This window comes from Chelmon rostratus, chromosome 2, assembly GCF_017976325.1.
Source record: "Chelmon rostratus isolate fCheRos1 chromosome 2, fCheRos1.pri, whole genome shotgun sequence".
In the NCBI taxonomy this organism is placed as follows: Eukaryota; Metazoa; Chordata; class Actinopteri; order Chaetodontiformes; family Chaetodontidae; genus Chelmon; species Chelmon rostratus.
The window spans coordinates 18112182-18128779 of NC_055659.1; the positions used below are offsets into that span (position 1 = coordinate 18112182).

Sequence of the window (16598 nt, forward strand, 5' to 3'; positions counted from 1 at the left end):
AATAGTAATTAGATAAGATAAGACTTAATTTTACTGCTTGATTATTTTTTTAGAACATTAATTTGGAAAGGACTATGTAATATGGTACAGATTATTGGGAAAAAGAGACTGGTAGTTAGATTTACTCAGTTGACTTTAAAAGCAGCTGTTACTTTCCAAAGGAATTTCCATGAAAGAACTGCCCCATATTATCATTCATTAATTATAGGAAACTTTACTCCTCTTATATGTTGATTTATATGCTTGCTTGTAGACAAATTGCACACTTTTGCATGTTCAGCTGACTCGCTGACTGGCTAACTAAAAGAGTCTGATTAATTGCGTGCCATATCAATACAATCACTCCCAAATTGCATGGTTTTCTCCAGGAAACTTCCAAGGAGATTATTAGGAAAGTAGATGGAGCAAATCCAAAGTGACTCGGCTAAACCAAAGTAATAGCTGTATTGACAAGAAATTTGGGGTGTGGCGAACAATTTTATGAGTGTCATGTAGATGTTACAGTACCGGGTGAGAAGAGAGAAAAAGTGTAGTTATTCTGACTGGACATTCACTTGATTGTGTTAGTCAAACTACAAATATTTTTGAATTGCACAGAAAAAAAGACAAAGTCGGGTTTGTTGTGATATCTTCATATCCATGACACAACAGCCTTTAGTGAGGTAGACTATAACAGGTCAAGAATTAGAAACATTGCTCCTTAAACTGGCATGTGAAATGACATGAAATAAATATTTCCATGTACAATGTCTTCAAAATGAGGTAGAAATGGTTACAGAGAATGTATAAGATACAACAAAAGTACAACTGAATCACAAAGATAACACTGAAAAGCCATTTTCCATCTGTTGGACAAACTCAACTCCACTTACTTCAATGAACCAGAGTAACGCCAATAAACAGCAAATACTGTTGTTTGTTGCAGTGTTGATGCAGAGCACATGTTATTCTGCGGCATTGAAGAGCATTCAATTGTTGAAGCTAAGCGCTTAAATACTTTTAAAATCTGAGGGTAAGATCACACATTATCCGAACACCTTTTTATTACTCTGTATTTTTTTCTTCAGTATGTTTGGAAGCTAAATCTTTGTGTGATGAGGGTAGTTTTTCCACACTCAAACACATTCTGAGTACATTTAATTTTATGAATGTGCTTATATTTCCAAAAGAGGCATTAAAATAATTTTTCATCACACTGAATTTCAGACTAAATCTGAAGCTGCATTTCAGCCTAAATTTTACTATTAAAGGGGATCCACTCTCTGGGCATGCTTTTAGGCAAGAGTTCGGTTTTGTTACAGCCCCTAAAGAACATAATTTTGAAAAAAAAAAAAGTATGGCACAACTTATGAAGGGGTGGCATAGTGGAGCAGCAGAGCTACAACTCGGTGGAAAACAGGGGTTTAGAGTTGTATCTGTGCATATGTTCCAACAGTGCACATACTTGGTTAATATTTAACCTCTTCCTTCGTCATGATATCATTCATGTTAGAGCTAAATTCAAGCTGATTGACTGGTGACACTGTGCCAAGCAGTTTTTGACACATTAAGACATTTAATAAACATACCTATTATGGAGCATATACTGTAGTATGTGTACATCTTGATATGTCAGAAGTTGTTTATCAGGAGTGCTTTGTTTTGACAGTTTGTCCACAAAACCGTTTCCCCACTAACTACACTAACACTTAACATGTCATTCATTTCTCCACCAAAACCTATAAGAGAATGACATCTATACATGAAGAAAATATGTTTCATATATCTAAAAACATTATGGCATGTATTGTCCTTTTAAAAAAAATATCTGAATTACATTCAACATTTCAGGCCTTGGTACAAAAACCTCAAGTTTAATTTCCCAGAGCGTAGAAGCAGTGTGTGTGTGGGTGGGTATCTGTGTGTGTGTGGGTGTCTGTCTGTGTGTGTGTGTGTGTGTGTGTGCTTGTGCATGCGTGTGTGAGTGTGCGTGTGTGTTTTCTACTGTTTGTATCAAAGGCCTTGCAAGTTCATCGTTTCCCTGAAGTGTTCAGAGTATGTTCTGCTCTTAATAAAAGCCATGGCTCCGTTTTCATCTTGCTCCATAAAGCTCCCTACAAACACCCTAAGGTAATAACATACATTCTTATTTTATCATTGTGAGGTAACAATATTCTTCCTGAGTATTCAATAACACATCTAAATCATCCTTTCGAGAGGCAAAAGTAAAGAGAATGCATATTAAAAAAAGAGTCAATCCTAGCAGACAAGCAGGTAGAGCTTCAGAAAGAATGTAATGTTGAGGCACTCACTCAGAAGCGTGTGTCTTCACTGCAGCCTGCATGCCTCTCAGTTTGGGCTTTGCATGCAACAGAAGTATCAAACAGCCTTACAACTGTTTGCTCTGAGTGAATCTTAGCAGTATCCAGGCTTAAACATGGTTGTGAGTCTTTCTTTGTTGTTGTTTTGTTAAGATTTGTGTAGTCATTATTTATTGAAATGTTTTGAATATTAAAGACAAGGCATAAGCTGGATCAGGTATTATGTTTTTCGCAGATTCCTTAAAAATGTAATTTTCAGATGAGCAGAAACCTGCAAGTAAACTCTGAGGATGATCTGCATATGCTCGTATAATGTCAAATACATTTTTAAATGAACATAAAGTCTTAGATTATTTCCCCACTCTTGCTTTACATCAAAACAATTTAAAGGGCGGCTTCATGTTTACTATGTAATCATTTGATAAGCAGCTTGGTATGTGTAAACTGGACTAAAAACAAAAGTTCAGCAATGAAAAAGGTTGAGAACAGAAGCAGGACACCAGGATAGGGTAAGATAAAGAACATGAAAAGAATGGGTTGAGGAAACTGAGCAAAATTTGAGAACGAGTAAAGGTCGGGGGGAAAGCGTGGGACGAGAAGGGAAACATTCATTTCTCAAGGCCGAGTGACACGCCAAGCCTTGGAGTCAGTAAAGTAGCAGTGATTGTGCTGAAGTAGTATGGCAGTCTCACCATTTCAGTTATTGCTCTCCTTACTTTTTGGTCAGTAATGATTTTGTGGTGTGGTAGAACATATTGCAGTCAAAGGCCTTCTACATACATAATGGCCACAAAAAATTACACCAACTTCTAAAACAGCAACGTTGCCGTACTGCTGCCACAATAGCAGAAAGGAAATAAATAGGATCCTGAGAGACACAGACATTCATACATTTAGACTCTTAATGCTGTCTATGTAAAGAATGCCTTAACCTCACCCCTAAGACTTACCTCAACCTTGCTGGGCAAAATGCCCCTGTGACTCTTTGGAAAACCGTGAATAATGAAAATGTTAACAATGCACAAGAAACACCTGTCTTGTGCCCTCTTGTGTTCTCTAGTGAAATGAAACCTTTCATTGACAAATCCAAGTTTACTTTCCCAGATTTGTCTGGATTAAGAACCCTGGTTGGTATCAAAGAGTGAGAGAATCCTGTCAAATGTCGATCAGGGTGGTCAGCGTCCTCCACTGGGGTCCTCAGATCGTGTGTGCGACGCAGGTATCTTCATAGACATTCTCTGTTGCTGAGGAAAGCTGTGCTCACCTGACACACTTTCTCCTGCTAGGCCTGACGGTGGGCTGTAGTCCCTTGCCCCGCCATAAGGGGGTGACATCAGGGGCTTTCCAGGTTTGAAGGCCTGTGGGTCTGAGGCCGAGCCGCTCATGTCGTAGCCATTGCTGTGCCCGTTGCCGTGACCTTTGCCGTGACTGTTTCCGTGGCCGTTGCCGTACTTTCTGTAGCGTGATCCCTCCACTTCTGCTCCCTCCTGCTCTTCTTCTGCCATCTCAAAGGCCTTGCGTTTCAGTGGCCCCCCAGTCTCGGAGCCCCCCCCAAGGCTGTGAGATGGGTAGCTGTAACTGCTCCCCACCATGGTGGGCCTTGGTGCCAGAGGAGTGGGGGCACTAATCCCAGAGGGCAGGTAGGAGGCACTGGGGTGGCTGTATCCAGAGGACAGGCTGGTTTGGGGGTAGCACCCTGGAGGGTAGTTGTAGACTGGAGCGCTGGCACTGTAGCTTGGCACTAGAGTTGGTGCAGCCTGCAAAGAGTGTAGAGGGGCAGGGGGAAGTGCTGCGCCGGGCTGAGGGCAGTATCCTGAGGACAGGTAGGTGCTGTTGTAAGCAGGAGGATAATCCTGAGATGAGGGGGCACTGCAGGGACCAGTGCCACTGTAGCCTGGCTCAGAGGTCAAGTTACTGCTCACTACTGTCACACTTCCTGTGGCTGGGATGCCCACAGATGCAGAGCCCAACTTGGCGCCAGTTAATGCCTCCAGTCCAGGGTAACAGTCCATGCCCTGACCCAGAGCCCAGGGCTCAGATTCAGTTTTTAGGAAAGTCCCAGGCTCTGAGTAGGCCCCGGTTGCAGGGCGTTCATAGGACAGCTCCAAGCCTGAGTACTTCTCAGCGTAACGTTTGAGCAGAGAAGAAGCTGTAAGGGCTGATATGTCATCACTGGCCCAAGGGTATCCTGCAGGGGCAAAGCCGCGGCGGGCAGCTGCAGAGTAGGGGTCGTGTTTGTGGGCAGACGGCGGCGAGGTGGTAGAGGTGACATCTAGGTGCTGCTCAGGCCACTGAGATAAGGGGGCGGCGTGCTCCGGAGACCAGTGCATCTTCAACAGACCTGACAGAAACAAGACCAAAACAGAATTAGGCCACAAAATCATGAAATTCCACTATCAAATGTTTTAGATTAGGGGTGCGTATTGCCAGCATTTCGTCTGCACCTGATGAAGGTAGTGCACCACATCTGAGGTACGTTGCCCCTTCTGTCTTTCAAAACTTGCAAGCAAGCTAAGAGTCTGGCCTCAGTAATGTCTGCCCTCATACTTGCCTTGGCTAGCTGACCCTTTTCCAGAATCATGTCAATGCTTAGCCTGTGCACTTCTACACGGTCTCATCCTGGCAGGGGACAACTGTTCTAATCTTTATGTGAAGCTGGCAAAATAGCCCCCAGCCTGGTCTCCACGGCGATAAGCCTCTATCAGCCTGCGCATTGCCCTATGCCTTTGCCTCTCTCACATTGGAGCCATTGTTGTCTCTCTGTGACTCTCTTAGTCCACAAAGCCACCCCCACAGAGTGTGTGATCTAATTCGGCCCAAACCTCAGGGGTCTGCTGGATGGGGGGGGGGGGGGGGATCAGAGTAGTTTTTCATCACACTACACAGAGAGATTGGACCAGTGCATCTGTGAACGCTATTACAAGTGTACTGATTGATTGAGCAGTCAGAAAAGTCAGATTTTCTCGTGCCATGTGTGATTATACATGCATATTTAGACAAACAGAGTAATCCGCTGGTTTAGTGGTTGTGGGCTTTTGCTTGGCTTTTGCAGGCCTTGTCTTTTTGAACAGGCATTAGGCTGACATTCCAGGCATTGCAGAGTATTATTAAACTGTCCTGACCCCAGGCCTCGACCAGAGGGGCTTCCCTACAACAGCACTGGACAGAGGAAGAAGCCACTGCCTCGGTTTCACCAACAGGGGTGGAAAAAGAACTCCTGTATCAGTATATTGTATCTTTTTAATGTCAACACCAATATCATGATATCTTCTCTTGGTCCATTTGGGCTTAATTGTGTCTTTCCTTTGGAGAAAAAATGGTGGAAATTCCCAAAAGAACATCCCAGAGCCCAAAGTGACCCAGTTACTTGTTTTACCAACCAGCAGTCAGTGAAATCAAAAGATGTTCAATTTCCAATGACATACAAACTGGAAAACAGTAAATTCTCACATTGGTGTTTTTGCTTGAAAAAAGACAATTAATGGATGATCAAAATGATTACAAATTAATCTTCAGCTCGTTGAGTGATCAACTAATTATTTCATCTCGATTAAAGCCTGTGTTCATCTAGATGCTCTACTTACAGAGCCAAGCCTGTTTTCTGAGATTTTATCTCAACCCTGATTCCCAAAAAAGTTGGGACACTGTGTAAAACGTAAATAAAAACAGAATGCATGAACCTGTTTATTTGTGGAATTTTCCAAACAGGTGTTTTTGGGGTAGTCCACATCTTTCCCAGTCTTTTGTTGCTCCTGTCCCAACGTGTTGCTGCGTCAAATTTAGAATAAGCAGATATGTACAGAAATCTATGAAGATAACCAGGTCAAACTCAATTCAGTGTATAGTTTTTGTACTGTTTTCCATTTAGTATAAATCATTTAGTGCAAGTTGTCACATTCTGAGTACGTTATGTTTTATACAGCATCCCAATTTTTTGGCGTCAGGGTTGTAGGAGAAATGCATAAAAAGCAGGCAATAATAGCAGCAGTGGCAGTTGTTATTCATTCATCCTCTCACACGTCTGGTCTGAAACTGTCTACATGTGGATTATGGGAGGTTGAGTCACATGGCCATGACCACCAGATGGGCCTCAAACGGTCCACATGTTGATCCCTAAATTAAATGATCCTTCAGACCAATAATCCCACTCATCCAATCCAGGGATTGCAGCGCTCTCAAACAGCGCAAACTCCAGCCTGGATCAGAGAAATCCCTTTGCTCCTGGGAATTCTGACTGGTCACGGTACCTACCCTGAGCACAAAAAAATTATTGACACGGGGCGTAAAAGGGGCTTATATTCCCACCAACACACAGTCATACGTAGGTAATGACAGTGGAGGAGACAAACGTGAAACACGAGAGAATATGAGCGATATTCCTGTGCACTAAGGTTAAACAAAATGACAGGACAAGAAAATACTTAACCCTGACTAGAGGGTGTTGATACATTGCACTTCACAGTCAATCTATAGATTATAGCTGGATTGGTCACGGGTAAATCAGGGGTTAGGAGTTAGGCCCCCAAACCAAAATTATTAACATAACAACAATTAATTGTAATGTTGTTACAGAATCAGAGGGTTCAGTCATTCATCTCATCATCAGAGCCCCAAAAGTCATTCTGAAAAACGTGAAGGAAAACATTCACAAGGAAGAAGCCATCATGACACCTGTGTGTGGTAAAGTGGCATGTTAAGTCTGTGCTAAGTCCTTCAGAGATACAGGTTGAGCTTTTCTACTGGACTGGACAGTATTGGGCATATGAAGGAAACAAGAAGATCTTGGACAAACTGGAACAGTGATGCAGTGTGAGTCATTGCTTCACTGTTATCACTTAAGAGCAATTTTCTGACGTCACACATAAACACGGATATAGAAGAAATAGGGGTCCGCTGGCTGTGGATGTTTTTGAGCTACAAGTATTTTGCCACGTAGACCTGAATAATGTTTCAGTCTTGACCCAGATGAATGGAATTGTTTGGAATTAGTGTTCTGTTGATATTGAACGGATTGTGAAGCTTTTTGAGGCAAACTGCAATTTTTTTTGGATAAAACTGACATGAAATTGGCTGCTGACGATCAGTGTGCAGCTCTCCACACACTCCAGCTGAATACGTTATCTTCATTTTATCAGAAATGCTTAACTAAATACAAACTTAAAGACCATCAGTATATGAAGAATTAAAAAATGCAGTGGCAGTGCTTCGACTCTCATCCATGCATGCAGAAACACACACACACACACACATACAGGGTCATCGGAATGATACTCACTGGTCATGCTGATTACGGGCATGAGCCAATCATTTGCCGCTTTGCCTTCAATCTACTCCTCTCGCCCCGTCTTCATCCGATGGTCTATCTATCCAAGACATACTCTACCGCAGTAATCACTGCGTCTGGAATCCCCATCAGGATTCAGTGGAGGAATGTGAATACTGAGCAAATGGAAGGATCACTCTGAGATCAGACGATTGACGAGTGAACTGGAGGGCCTGGATGAGTTAAAGACCAGACTAAGGAAACCAGACTAATGAAGGATTAGAGCACACGAGGCTTATGAGAGTGTCAGTGCTTGGTGACAATCTGACAGTCATGGATGAGAATTAAAGAAGCATCACCACTGGTGAGCTCATTCCTCATCCATGGAATAAGCTTGCAATTTAGATGAAGGCTTTATTCCAAGGTGATGTCACAAAATGAATGTATTACTTGATAACTATATCTTTTAGCTTAAAAAGGCGATAGTGAATTAATGCTGGTAGCCATTCTAGTGTCAAATTTCCACCTATTTCTATCCTTTTAAAGACAGAAAACAATTTCTTACTGTATTGCATATACTTCTGTACAAGTACATATAGTAAATCTACTTAAAAAGATATATATACTTCTTGTAATAAATCACTCAGTAATTAAAGTGCCTAAAAAGTACTAGGTTATAACTCGACCTAAATTTCATTCAGCTAAACATTCAGTTATCTTTACATGAAATTACCTCTAGCAGAAGTTCTTTCAAATTTCCACTCTTTGTACACAGTGAGACAGTGTTAGTTCATCTCAGATTTCACTATGACTGCTTCTTCATAAGACACTTTTATGAGATAAATTTTTAGGTAACATTGCCATGTTTGCCTTTTTTCCACAAAATGTGAATTCCTGTGACAGATCCAAAACCTCTTACTAACTGTTCATGAGTGCTGTAGCATCTGTGTTAAAGTGAGGACATTAGGGAGCAGGGTTTGAGGTATTAGGAGGGATGAGCGAGGGAGCCCCTAACCCTAATCTAGCACCTCATGTTGGCTTGGGGCTTGGAAACACCCCTCCATTCTTGGCCATGCTTGGCTTACCAAGAGACAAAGATGGGTACTAAGCCGGCTTGGCGCTATGGCAGCTTTTCCTTAATCATTGTGATTATCATACTGTCGACCAGCACCAGTGTTTCCTCTTTGTCCTGCAGCAGTCTTTCTGCTGAACACATCAAATGACTGGCAAGCTCACAGGGAAGAGAAACCCATAGAAACAGGAACATGAAAGAAGGTCACACCTTTTAGAGCAGTCGGTTTACATCAGCAGTTGTGCACAAGAATAGATTATGTATGCCATGGTGTCACCTCTACTGTTCAGTGATCTTGCATCATGAATTTAAAGACACACTTTGGTCAAATGCCGCTGAAGTATAGCGCAACATCCATTTAAAGTTGCCTCATTTAGAGACGCATGAAAGACACAACAACTATCCAACTCAAAGCTACCGCCACTGCAAGCTTCTCATCAATTTAGCATTTCTTCCCCGTTTGCATCCACCAAGTTTTCCTGGGGTCCAGCTTCACATCCCCCATTCCCCCAGCCTCCTCCTTTTACTTGCATTTAGGTTTTTTTTTTTAAATCCCTGTTTGTTCACTCAGTGTGAGTTCATGTTCATTTCATTCATGTGGACCCCAGGATTTGTCCAGGCAGTGTGTGCATTGATCAGATGAGTGTGTGTGTGTGTGTGTGTGTGAGAGTCTGTAATTGTGTAGCAGAGCGCCTGCTAATGATTGTATGTTTACATTGAAGAGATAGTGCAACCAAAATCTGTTGTATATGAATCATCCACTCTCTGCAGGCAGCTGTAACAAGTCTGCAGTTTCGCCAGTGATGGGGACATGTGGGGGTCAGAAGCCTGTCAGTTACTAATGTTTCAAGTGACATTTTCCTAAACAGCATAACACACATCTCCACTGTTTCCCTCTGTGCTCATTTTGTCACAATATAGTTACACTGCTTATGTACTACACTCAGGTATGATTTTGACAAAAGCAGTGCATCTAGAGAGGACAGTGTACCCTGGCTTTTCTTACCAGAGCTCTCAGCAGAGGGATCTTTCTCTCAGGAATATAAATCCGTCTGAAGTTTCTAACTAAAGGAGGAATGTTTGTCCACAGCAATACCTCTGAATGATTATCTGAGCAGCTACCCTTTCTTAACTCTGATTATGTTCGTTATAAGTGAAACTAACAGGGTTGATGCGTTACTGGAGTTAGGATGTAGGAACCCTTGCCATTAGAAGATTGCAGTTTCGGGTAAATGCCAGTGCAATATTATATCAGTGTCGTGTTAGTTCTAAAGCGAAGCGTAGTCATGTTTGCCTCCTCTTACATCCATTTCTTCACATACTGTAGACCACTTGTGGTGAGGAGAATGCTACTAAGCTTCAAATGGCTTTGCTTGATGAAACATAACCAATTTTGTGTAGCATTACTGAGAAGAACTAGGTTACATCAGAAGAGGAGATGGCCTGTGAGAGCACTGAACGTGTTGAGGCAAGAGGGGATCAAGCAGAACAAGGTTCGAAGGAAATTACTCTCCCCCTCTTTTTGTCTTCTCTCCTCAGCAGTTCCTACAGTATATATTGATGCTGCATGGCCTCGAGGTTCACCAAACAGCAAAATATGCTGTATATATATTTATGTGTGTGTGTGCTCCCAGTGTGTAAAGCAGGGAGCAGGGCGCTCCTTAACAGCAGCCTGATCTATTCAATAAAGCTCTCTGTCGAGCTGTCAACAACCACCACTAAAACCAGTTTCAGTGCTCGTCAGCTATTATTTCTTAATAGCTGAGTGTTAACATTGGTCGGATATGTAAACTCTGGATATTCAACAAATCATTTCCTCTGTTATGGAAACAAAATTTTGCACACTGTTTTCCCAGTTGAGGCCAGTTTGACTCGTGGTCCACTGCATGGTCAGTATGAGTAATTAGGGGTTAATTAGATGAAAGTACGTGTGGGGGAAGGGGCATGACTGGAATGGGATTTGGGGGTTGTGGAGCATCAGAGGAGGCTTGTTGGCCGACTGGTTGGCTGGATGGGGAGTGGAAACAAAACTCACCCTTCTGTGGCTGAAAGGTCCTCTGTTAGTGCTTTTTACTCCACTCACAATAAACAAAAGACTTATATTTCCTGGGGATGGACAGACACTCAGAAATACACACACCTATACACACACACACCGGCTCCAGCACTATATTGTGGTTTTTGGTGCAGTGGTTAGCTTCAGCTGGCCAACAGGCAGAGGAGCTCTTGGTCATCTTTTGGATGAGTCAGGCTGCTGGAATGCCAGGAATCTAACCTGCGATCTATTTACAAAGCACATATCCTCTCCATACGCTCGGCACACACTGTTGGCACACACTCCCAGGCTGAGGGAGGGGAGCAGGCGGAGAGACAACATGCTTACTTACAGTGCTGATGAATGGCCCTATCAGCTGTTTGCACATTATTGGGTGATTTGTATTAGTTAAGAGTTAATTCACACCACTGCTTCTAAGATCAATACAGAACACATCAGAGGAGAAGTGGCGTATGACTGTACATGGATGCATGTCAGGATTCCCGTTGTAGTGGAGAATGGATTACACACACACAGACACACACATCGTCCAGCTATCTCTGTCTTCCTTGCTTGCCGATTAAATGAGGGTGAGATTGTTATGTAAGGACTGACCATGGTCTATAACACTGAGAATGAAGCCAGTGTGAAGGAGGATCCGCTGAGGTGAACACCCTCCCTCTCCCTCCTCTGTCCCCCTTCCCCCCTTTTCTCCAGGCCTGCACAGTTCACCGGGCCACACCGCTGACAGCCAGTCAGCTACTGTACCATATCTCACTCAAGTTTTACACATCTCTAACCTACAAGACATCTCTAATTACGAAAATGTAAGTCAGAACATGGCTTTCCCGCTCAAATAGACACACCCAGTCACACAGATCTATCTTCAAGCACTGTTGAGAAGCTAGTTTACTTAAAAATCTATTTTAATCCACTTTCTCCTTGCATTTTATTTTTTACTTCTGCTTCACTTTGGTTTTCCCCCAAAGTCTTCCTTCCTTGAGCCTCCCTCCTTCCCTCTGAGCTGTAGTAAAGACAGGACCGTGTGTCCGAGCCTGTGTGGTCAGTTTCCCCTCCCCCGCTCCTTTAGCTCACACACACACACACACACACACACACACACATGTGGCAGAGGCTGGCCTGGCCCCTCTTTGCTTATTGTGTCCACTCATATATCAGGCTGCAGCTGACCAGTCCCTCCTGGTGTCCTCTCCATCTGCCCTTCACTTTGCTCTTTCTCTGTCTCTCTGTCATTTAACCAGCACAGGTCTTCACTAAAAAACCTCATGAGGTTCTGAGGTGTGCCACAATTTGCTTAACAAGCTTCCATGATTTCTATGGAGGGCTAATGTGTGTGTGTGTGTGTTTATCTGTCCCTCTATCCAGGACTAATGAGAAGCTGGTGACACCTGGCTACTAACGATCTGGCTTTCATTCACAGAATCACTTCACCCTAGTAACTGGTACTAAAAGGGACTAAAACTGCTCATTACTCCCTCCATGTCACACTATCATCATTATGGACAAAGCCCATAATGAGGTGTGGGTGATTGAACGTTTACTTGTTTGTTTGTGTGTGTGTGCAGATTGACAAGAAATTTGTGTGTCTGAGAATTGATTGAAGCCGTTGGGGTTGTAAAAATAAATGCTAGCATCGGATTGTGTGCAGTCAAAGTTTCCGTGGGAAGAAATGTAACGTGGCGCTGTGAGTCTTTTCGAGGGAGGAATGTGACATTCGTACGTTACTCAAACTTGTGTCTGCTCAGAAAACTCCCTTTTTTCTGTTTTCCACTATATCTCTGTGTTCCCCTTAAGAATACAAAAAAAGAAGTGAATCCCTGTTGCATTATTCCAATCAGGTTAGCGTTGTAATCCTGTTAAGCTAGGCCTAATCAATACCCCAGTCAATCAATATAAGCATATTCATCAGCCTGGATAGCAACCTCTCATGATTAGCACATATGCAAGCAGGGACTATACTGTGATGTGTCAAAGAGATTTATGTGATTTATCTTTTTTGCATACTAATACATAGTATACAAACATACAAATATCTGCTCTGATAACACTGGAACACTGAGCTTTTATGAATTGTGCAAAGGAAATGGAATTTCAAAACAAAACACGTTTTTTCAACTGGGAATACAGATGCAGTCTGAGTATGAGGGTGCTCTGAATACAGTCTAGTGAACTGCTCCACTTTGCACCTTCATGATCACGCTGCTCCTTAGAAAGGACAGACAGTGGTGCTGCTGTCTGTTTAAACAAATTGTTGTCATACTATATTCACATGGAGGGGCTGAAAAAACAGCAACTGAACACTTTCTGTGAAATTCCTCAATGCAAAGCCCGGAGACTCAGCTGTTAAAGCCATTAGCATTTCTTTCTTCTCAAAATGACTTCTCAGAGACCCCCCCAGCCCCTCGCTTCCCTCTGCTGAGCCACAGGAGATGAGTCCTGGACAAAAGAGGAGCCAAACGAAAGAGGTCGTACATAAAATTGGACTCAAATCAATCTAGGTCACATGGTTCACATACAACATGCAGAGCAGACCCATCATTGGACATGAACATACGGCATATTAATCCGAGCACAGGTAGTGTAGATGCATGTTAAAAATAAAGACTTACTGTATGGGGTGACTGGACTGAGCATTCTGCAGCCCTGGCCCCAGATGAAGAGGAGAGGACCAGGTCCACTTGGTGCTAGTGAGGGCCCAGCTGCATGCTGCGGGGCCTCCCTGGGCTACTGCTTCTCCTGCTGCTGGTGGCTGTGCGGCTGCTGGCTCGGCTAGTGACTGGCCTCCTGCACCCCTCCATGGTTCATTTCACAGTTCAACACCGCTCCGACACACTGCCACCTGAAGAGCACATACATGCCAGCGCAAGAGCCAAAAGACACTATGAATATGACAAGGCTGTCTATTTTTACTAGATGTCGTCACTCAAAGGCAGATTCTAGGAGATTTTTTGAGAAGCTGGTAAATGTATAATGTACAAATAATCAAAAATGCCCTTATGTCCTTGCATTTGTTACATGTGAAGTTCAAAATTCCTATTAAAACGACAACTTTTAGGAAATTATTGCAGAAAGCAGCTAATACTGACTGACAATGAGTTTCTTGTTGCTCTTACTTTTGCTTTCTTTCATTTCTCCGTCTGTTTATGTGCACACACACACATGCACACGACATGTAAGCGACCGATCAAGGAACAGCTTGAATGCTAAATGCCCTGACAGAGAGGGGGCTTTTACCCTCTGACCACAAAACCGCACGGCCGGCGGAAACAAGTTTCTAATTCTTTGAAGCCACCCATGTTTCAACACAAACCAAAGCAGCAAAAGGAACTTTGTACTCATTGCAGAGCAAGGAAGCCGTCCTGTCTAGCGTGGGATACATGAGGGGAGAAAAATGAGTGTAGAATAGGAGAGTGCATAAGACATGTAAGCCAACCTGGGTTGACATGTAGAAGACAAATGAATTAGAATGGCATATGTATGTGTGAAGAAAACAAACTCTAGCATGTACAACGCAGCAGAACGATTGCACGTTACAGAGGACATCTCACTCATGAAGAGAGAATAGAGAGCATGGGAAATGACAGGAATGTGCAAGAAGCAGCAGAAACATTGTCTTCACTGCTGAAAGGGTTCAAATAATTTTTCAACAAGTGAGAAATATGATTTACTGACCTGATCATGCCTGGATTTTGCTCTCTGGGTGGTTCGATTTGGAAAGTAATCCACTATTCCAGAAAAAGTACAACAGGGGAGCCGATGTAAATGTGAATGTGCGACTGTGTGTGTGTGTGTGTGTGTATGTGTGAGTGTGAGGCTTGTACTCTCTTCTGGGACCCTATCCCTCTCTCCTGCACTCTCTCGCTCGCCCTCCAGCTCCCTTCTCCCTCCCCCCTCTCGCTCTCCCTCGCCTGGTGACAACAGAGCAGCACATACATCCCCTCCCCCAACCACGCCGCCCCTCCCCCTCCTTCTCCCTCTCTTTTGTTAAAACTATTTCGGCAGGAAGGGAGAGAGAGGGAAAAAGTGACCAATCATGCAGTGTCAGAGGAGAGCCTGTTTCCCCCTGCTCTGTGACTGTGTGTGTGTGTGTGTGTATGCATGAATTTCTGCATGTTGCATTTGTCATGACCTTACCTGCCTGAGTGTAGTGTTTGTTTTTTTAATTGTAGACATTTAATGACATGCATGATCATGTGTGACACACACTACTGAAAAAATGGTTTAATGGTTTAATGGTGTAACTGTGTTACATATATATGTATCTACTGTGCAATAGTGCAAAACACTGTACCTAACTATCTTCCATTACCATGTGCAATTTTCATTTTTTTTCCATTAGCAATATCATTTTTTAACCCCCCCCCCCTCCCCTTTATTGTATAGAATGTACACACACACACACATATATATATAAAGCTGACTTTATATCTATTTTTATCTCATCTTCTCCTTCACTGATCACATGAGAAGTTCAGTTATTGTCAATGACTTCTATTGATCTGGTACATTGATCTTAGTAGTGTTGGGAGGGTGGGGTTGAACCAACCATGTCAATATTACCTAATTCCTGTTGTACCCCATCCCCCTACACACACACTACCCTGCACACATGCACGGGCAGCAGCAAATGACCTCCACATTGGCCTCAAACCTTTGATTAAGAAGTGGGTTAATTTCTTCAATTGTAATTTATCAATATCTGATATTGTAATATACACTCATGCTGCTTTTATGTCATTTTCCTTCCAGGTGCTCATTGAACCTTTTCTCCTACACCCTATTTTGCTCTAACAACAGTCCCTCATACATAGAACACAGCTGTGGTTCTGCATTTAGAGTTATGGAGTAGGAGGGACAAGGTGGTCCACTCCTCATGTTACTCTGCTGTAAACACTCTAGGCCCTGCAGGACACACTCCCTCTGCTCTCACCGCCATGTCCCAAACACACACACACACACAGACACACACACACACAGCCACATGTTTGACATGTGTGAGCCATGTTTCAGGAGGTGGTTGTTCACAGCACAAACTGTTACTTTCCTTTGTAATTTAATCTTATTAGACCATAATCACGTGACCATGATTACAAAGTTTTAGCAGAAATCAACCCCACAACACTGGCTCATTGCAGTCCTTTTGATTCATGGAGAAAAACATGTGAGCTGTATTATTCGAGAATAATAGGAGTTAATTTGTTGCCCATATTAGCAGTGGAGGTGGAGGCTCGTTTCAAGACCTTTCATCTGGCGACTCAGAGGAGTAATGGCTAGCGCAGCGCTCAGCTCTTTCTCCCTTACCTGCTTCGCTGACAAACACTGAAAAAAAAGCCACGCTGTTATTTTGCAGGCAAGGAAACAATACATCTAAACAATCCCGAATGTGCTGCCAGGGCTGTTCTTTTCATGGCAGATAAGGTAGCCTGTTTGATACATTCTCCCTGCAGAGTCGAAAGCCACCAGATGTGGTCTCTTGTTACGTCAGGAACACCTCCCCATGCAGGCGTGCGGCCCTAAGCGGGTCACTGGGACAAGCAGAGGGACAAAGGGCAGAGCGCGGGCTAATGACAGTCGAGCAAAAGGTGCGGCTGACAGCAGGTCGGAGAGCAAGTTTACTGGCAGACGCAGAGGAGAGAAACCCCCTTTTCACCTCAACTACTGGAAGAGATGTAACACAAATGCACACAGGAAGACAGATTTCTGCACACACGCACTCACACGCATAACAGCTATACTGGAAATTGGACATGGTAACTCTAACCCTGGATCCCTTTGGCCCTGTGGGTGGGATAGGTCACATGATAGCACCCCAGAGAAGCTCAGCTGTTTGCCACTCTAATTCTGTCTCAAGCAGCTGAGCACTGGCCCGCTGCTCCACTGAACTGTCCCAGTAATCATAATAGTGTG

At 43.3% G+C, this 16598-nt stretch overlaps 1 protein-coding gene across 1 annotated transcript; it reads right to left on the reverse strand.

Annotated features, from left to right (window-relative positions):
• Positions 1-3277: 3277 nt before the first annotated feature.
• si:dkey-195m11.8 (fidgetin) lies at positions 3278-14484 on the reverse strand. Its single transcript, XM_041961859.1, has 3 exons — positions 14364-14484; positions 13301-13530; positions 3278-4641 (listed from the first exon to the last, which is right to left on the reverse strand). Exons 2-3 carry the CDS (start codon positions 13323-13325, stop codon positions 3476-3478), a joined length of 1191 nt encoding a protein of 396 aa, XP_041817793.1. The 5' UTR covers positions 13326-13530; positions 14364-14484; the 3' UTR covers positions 3278-3475.
• Between the last annotated feature and the right edge of the window lie 2114 nt (positions 14485-16598).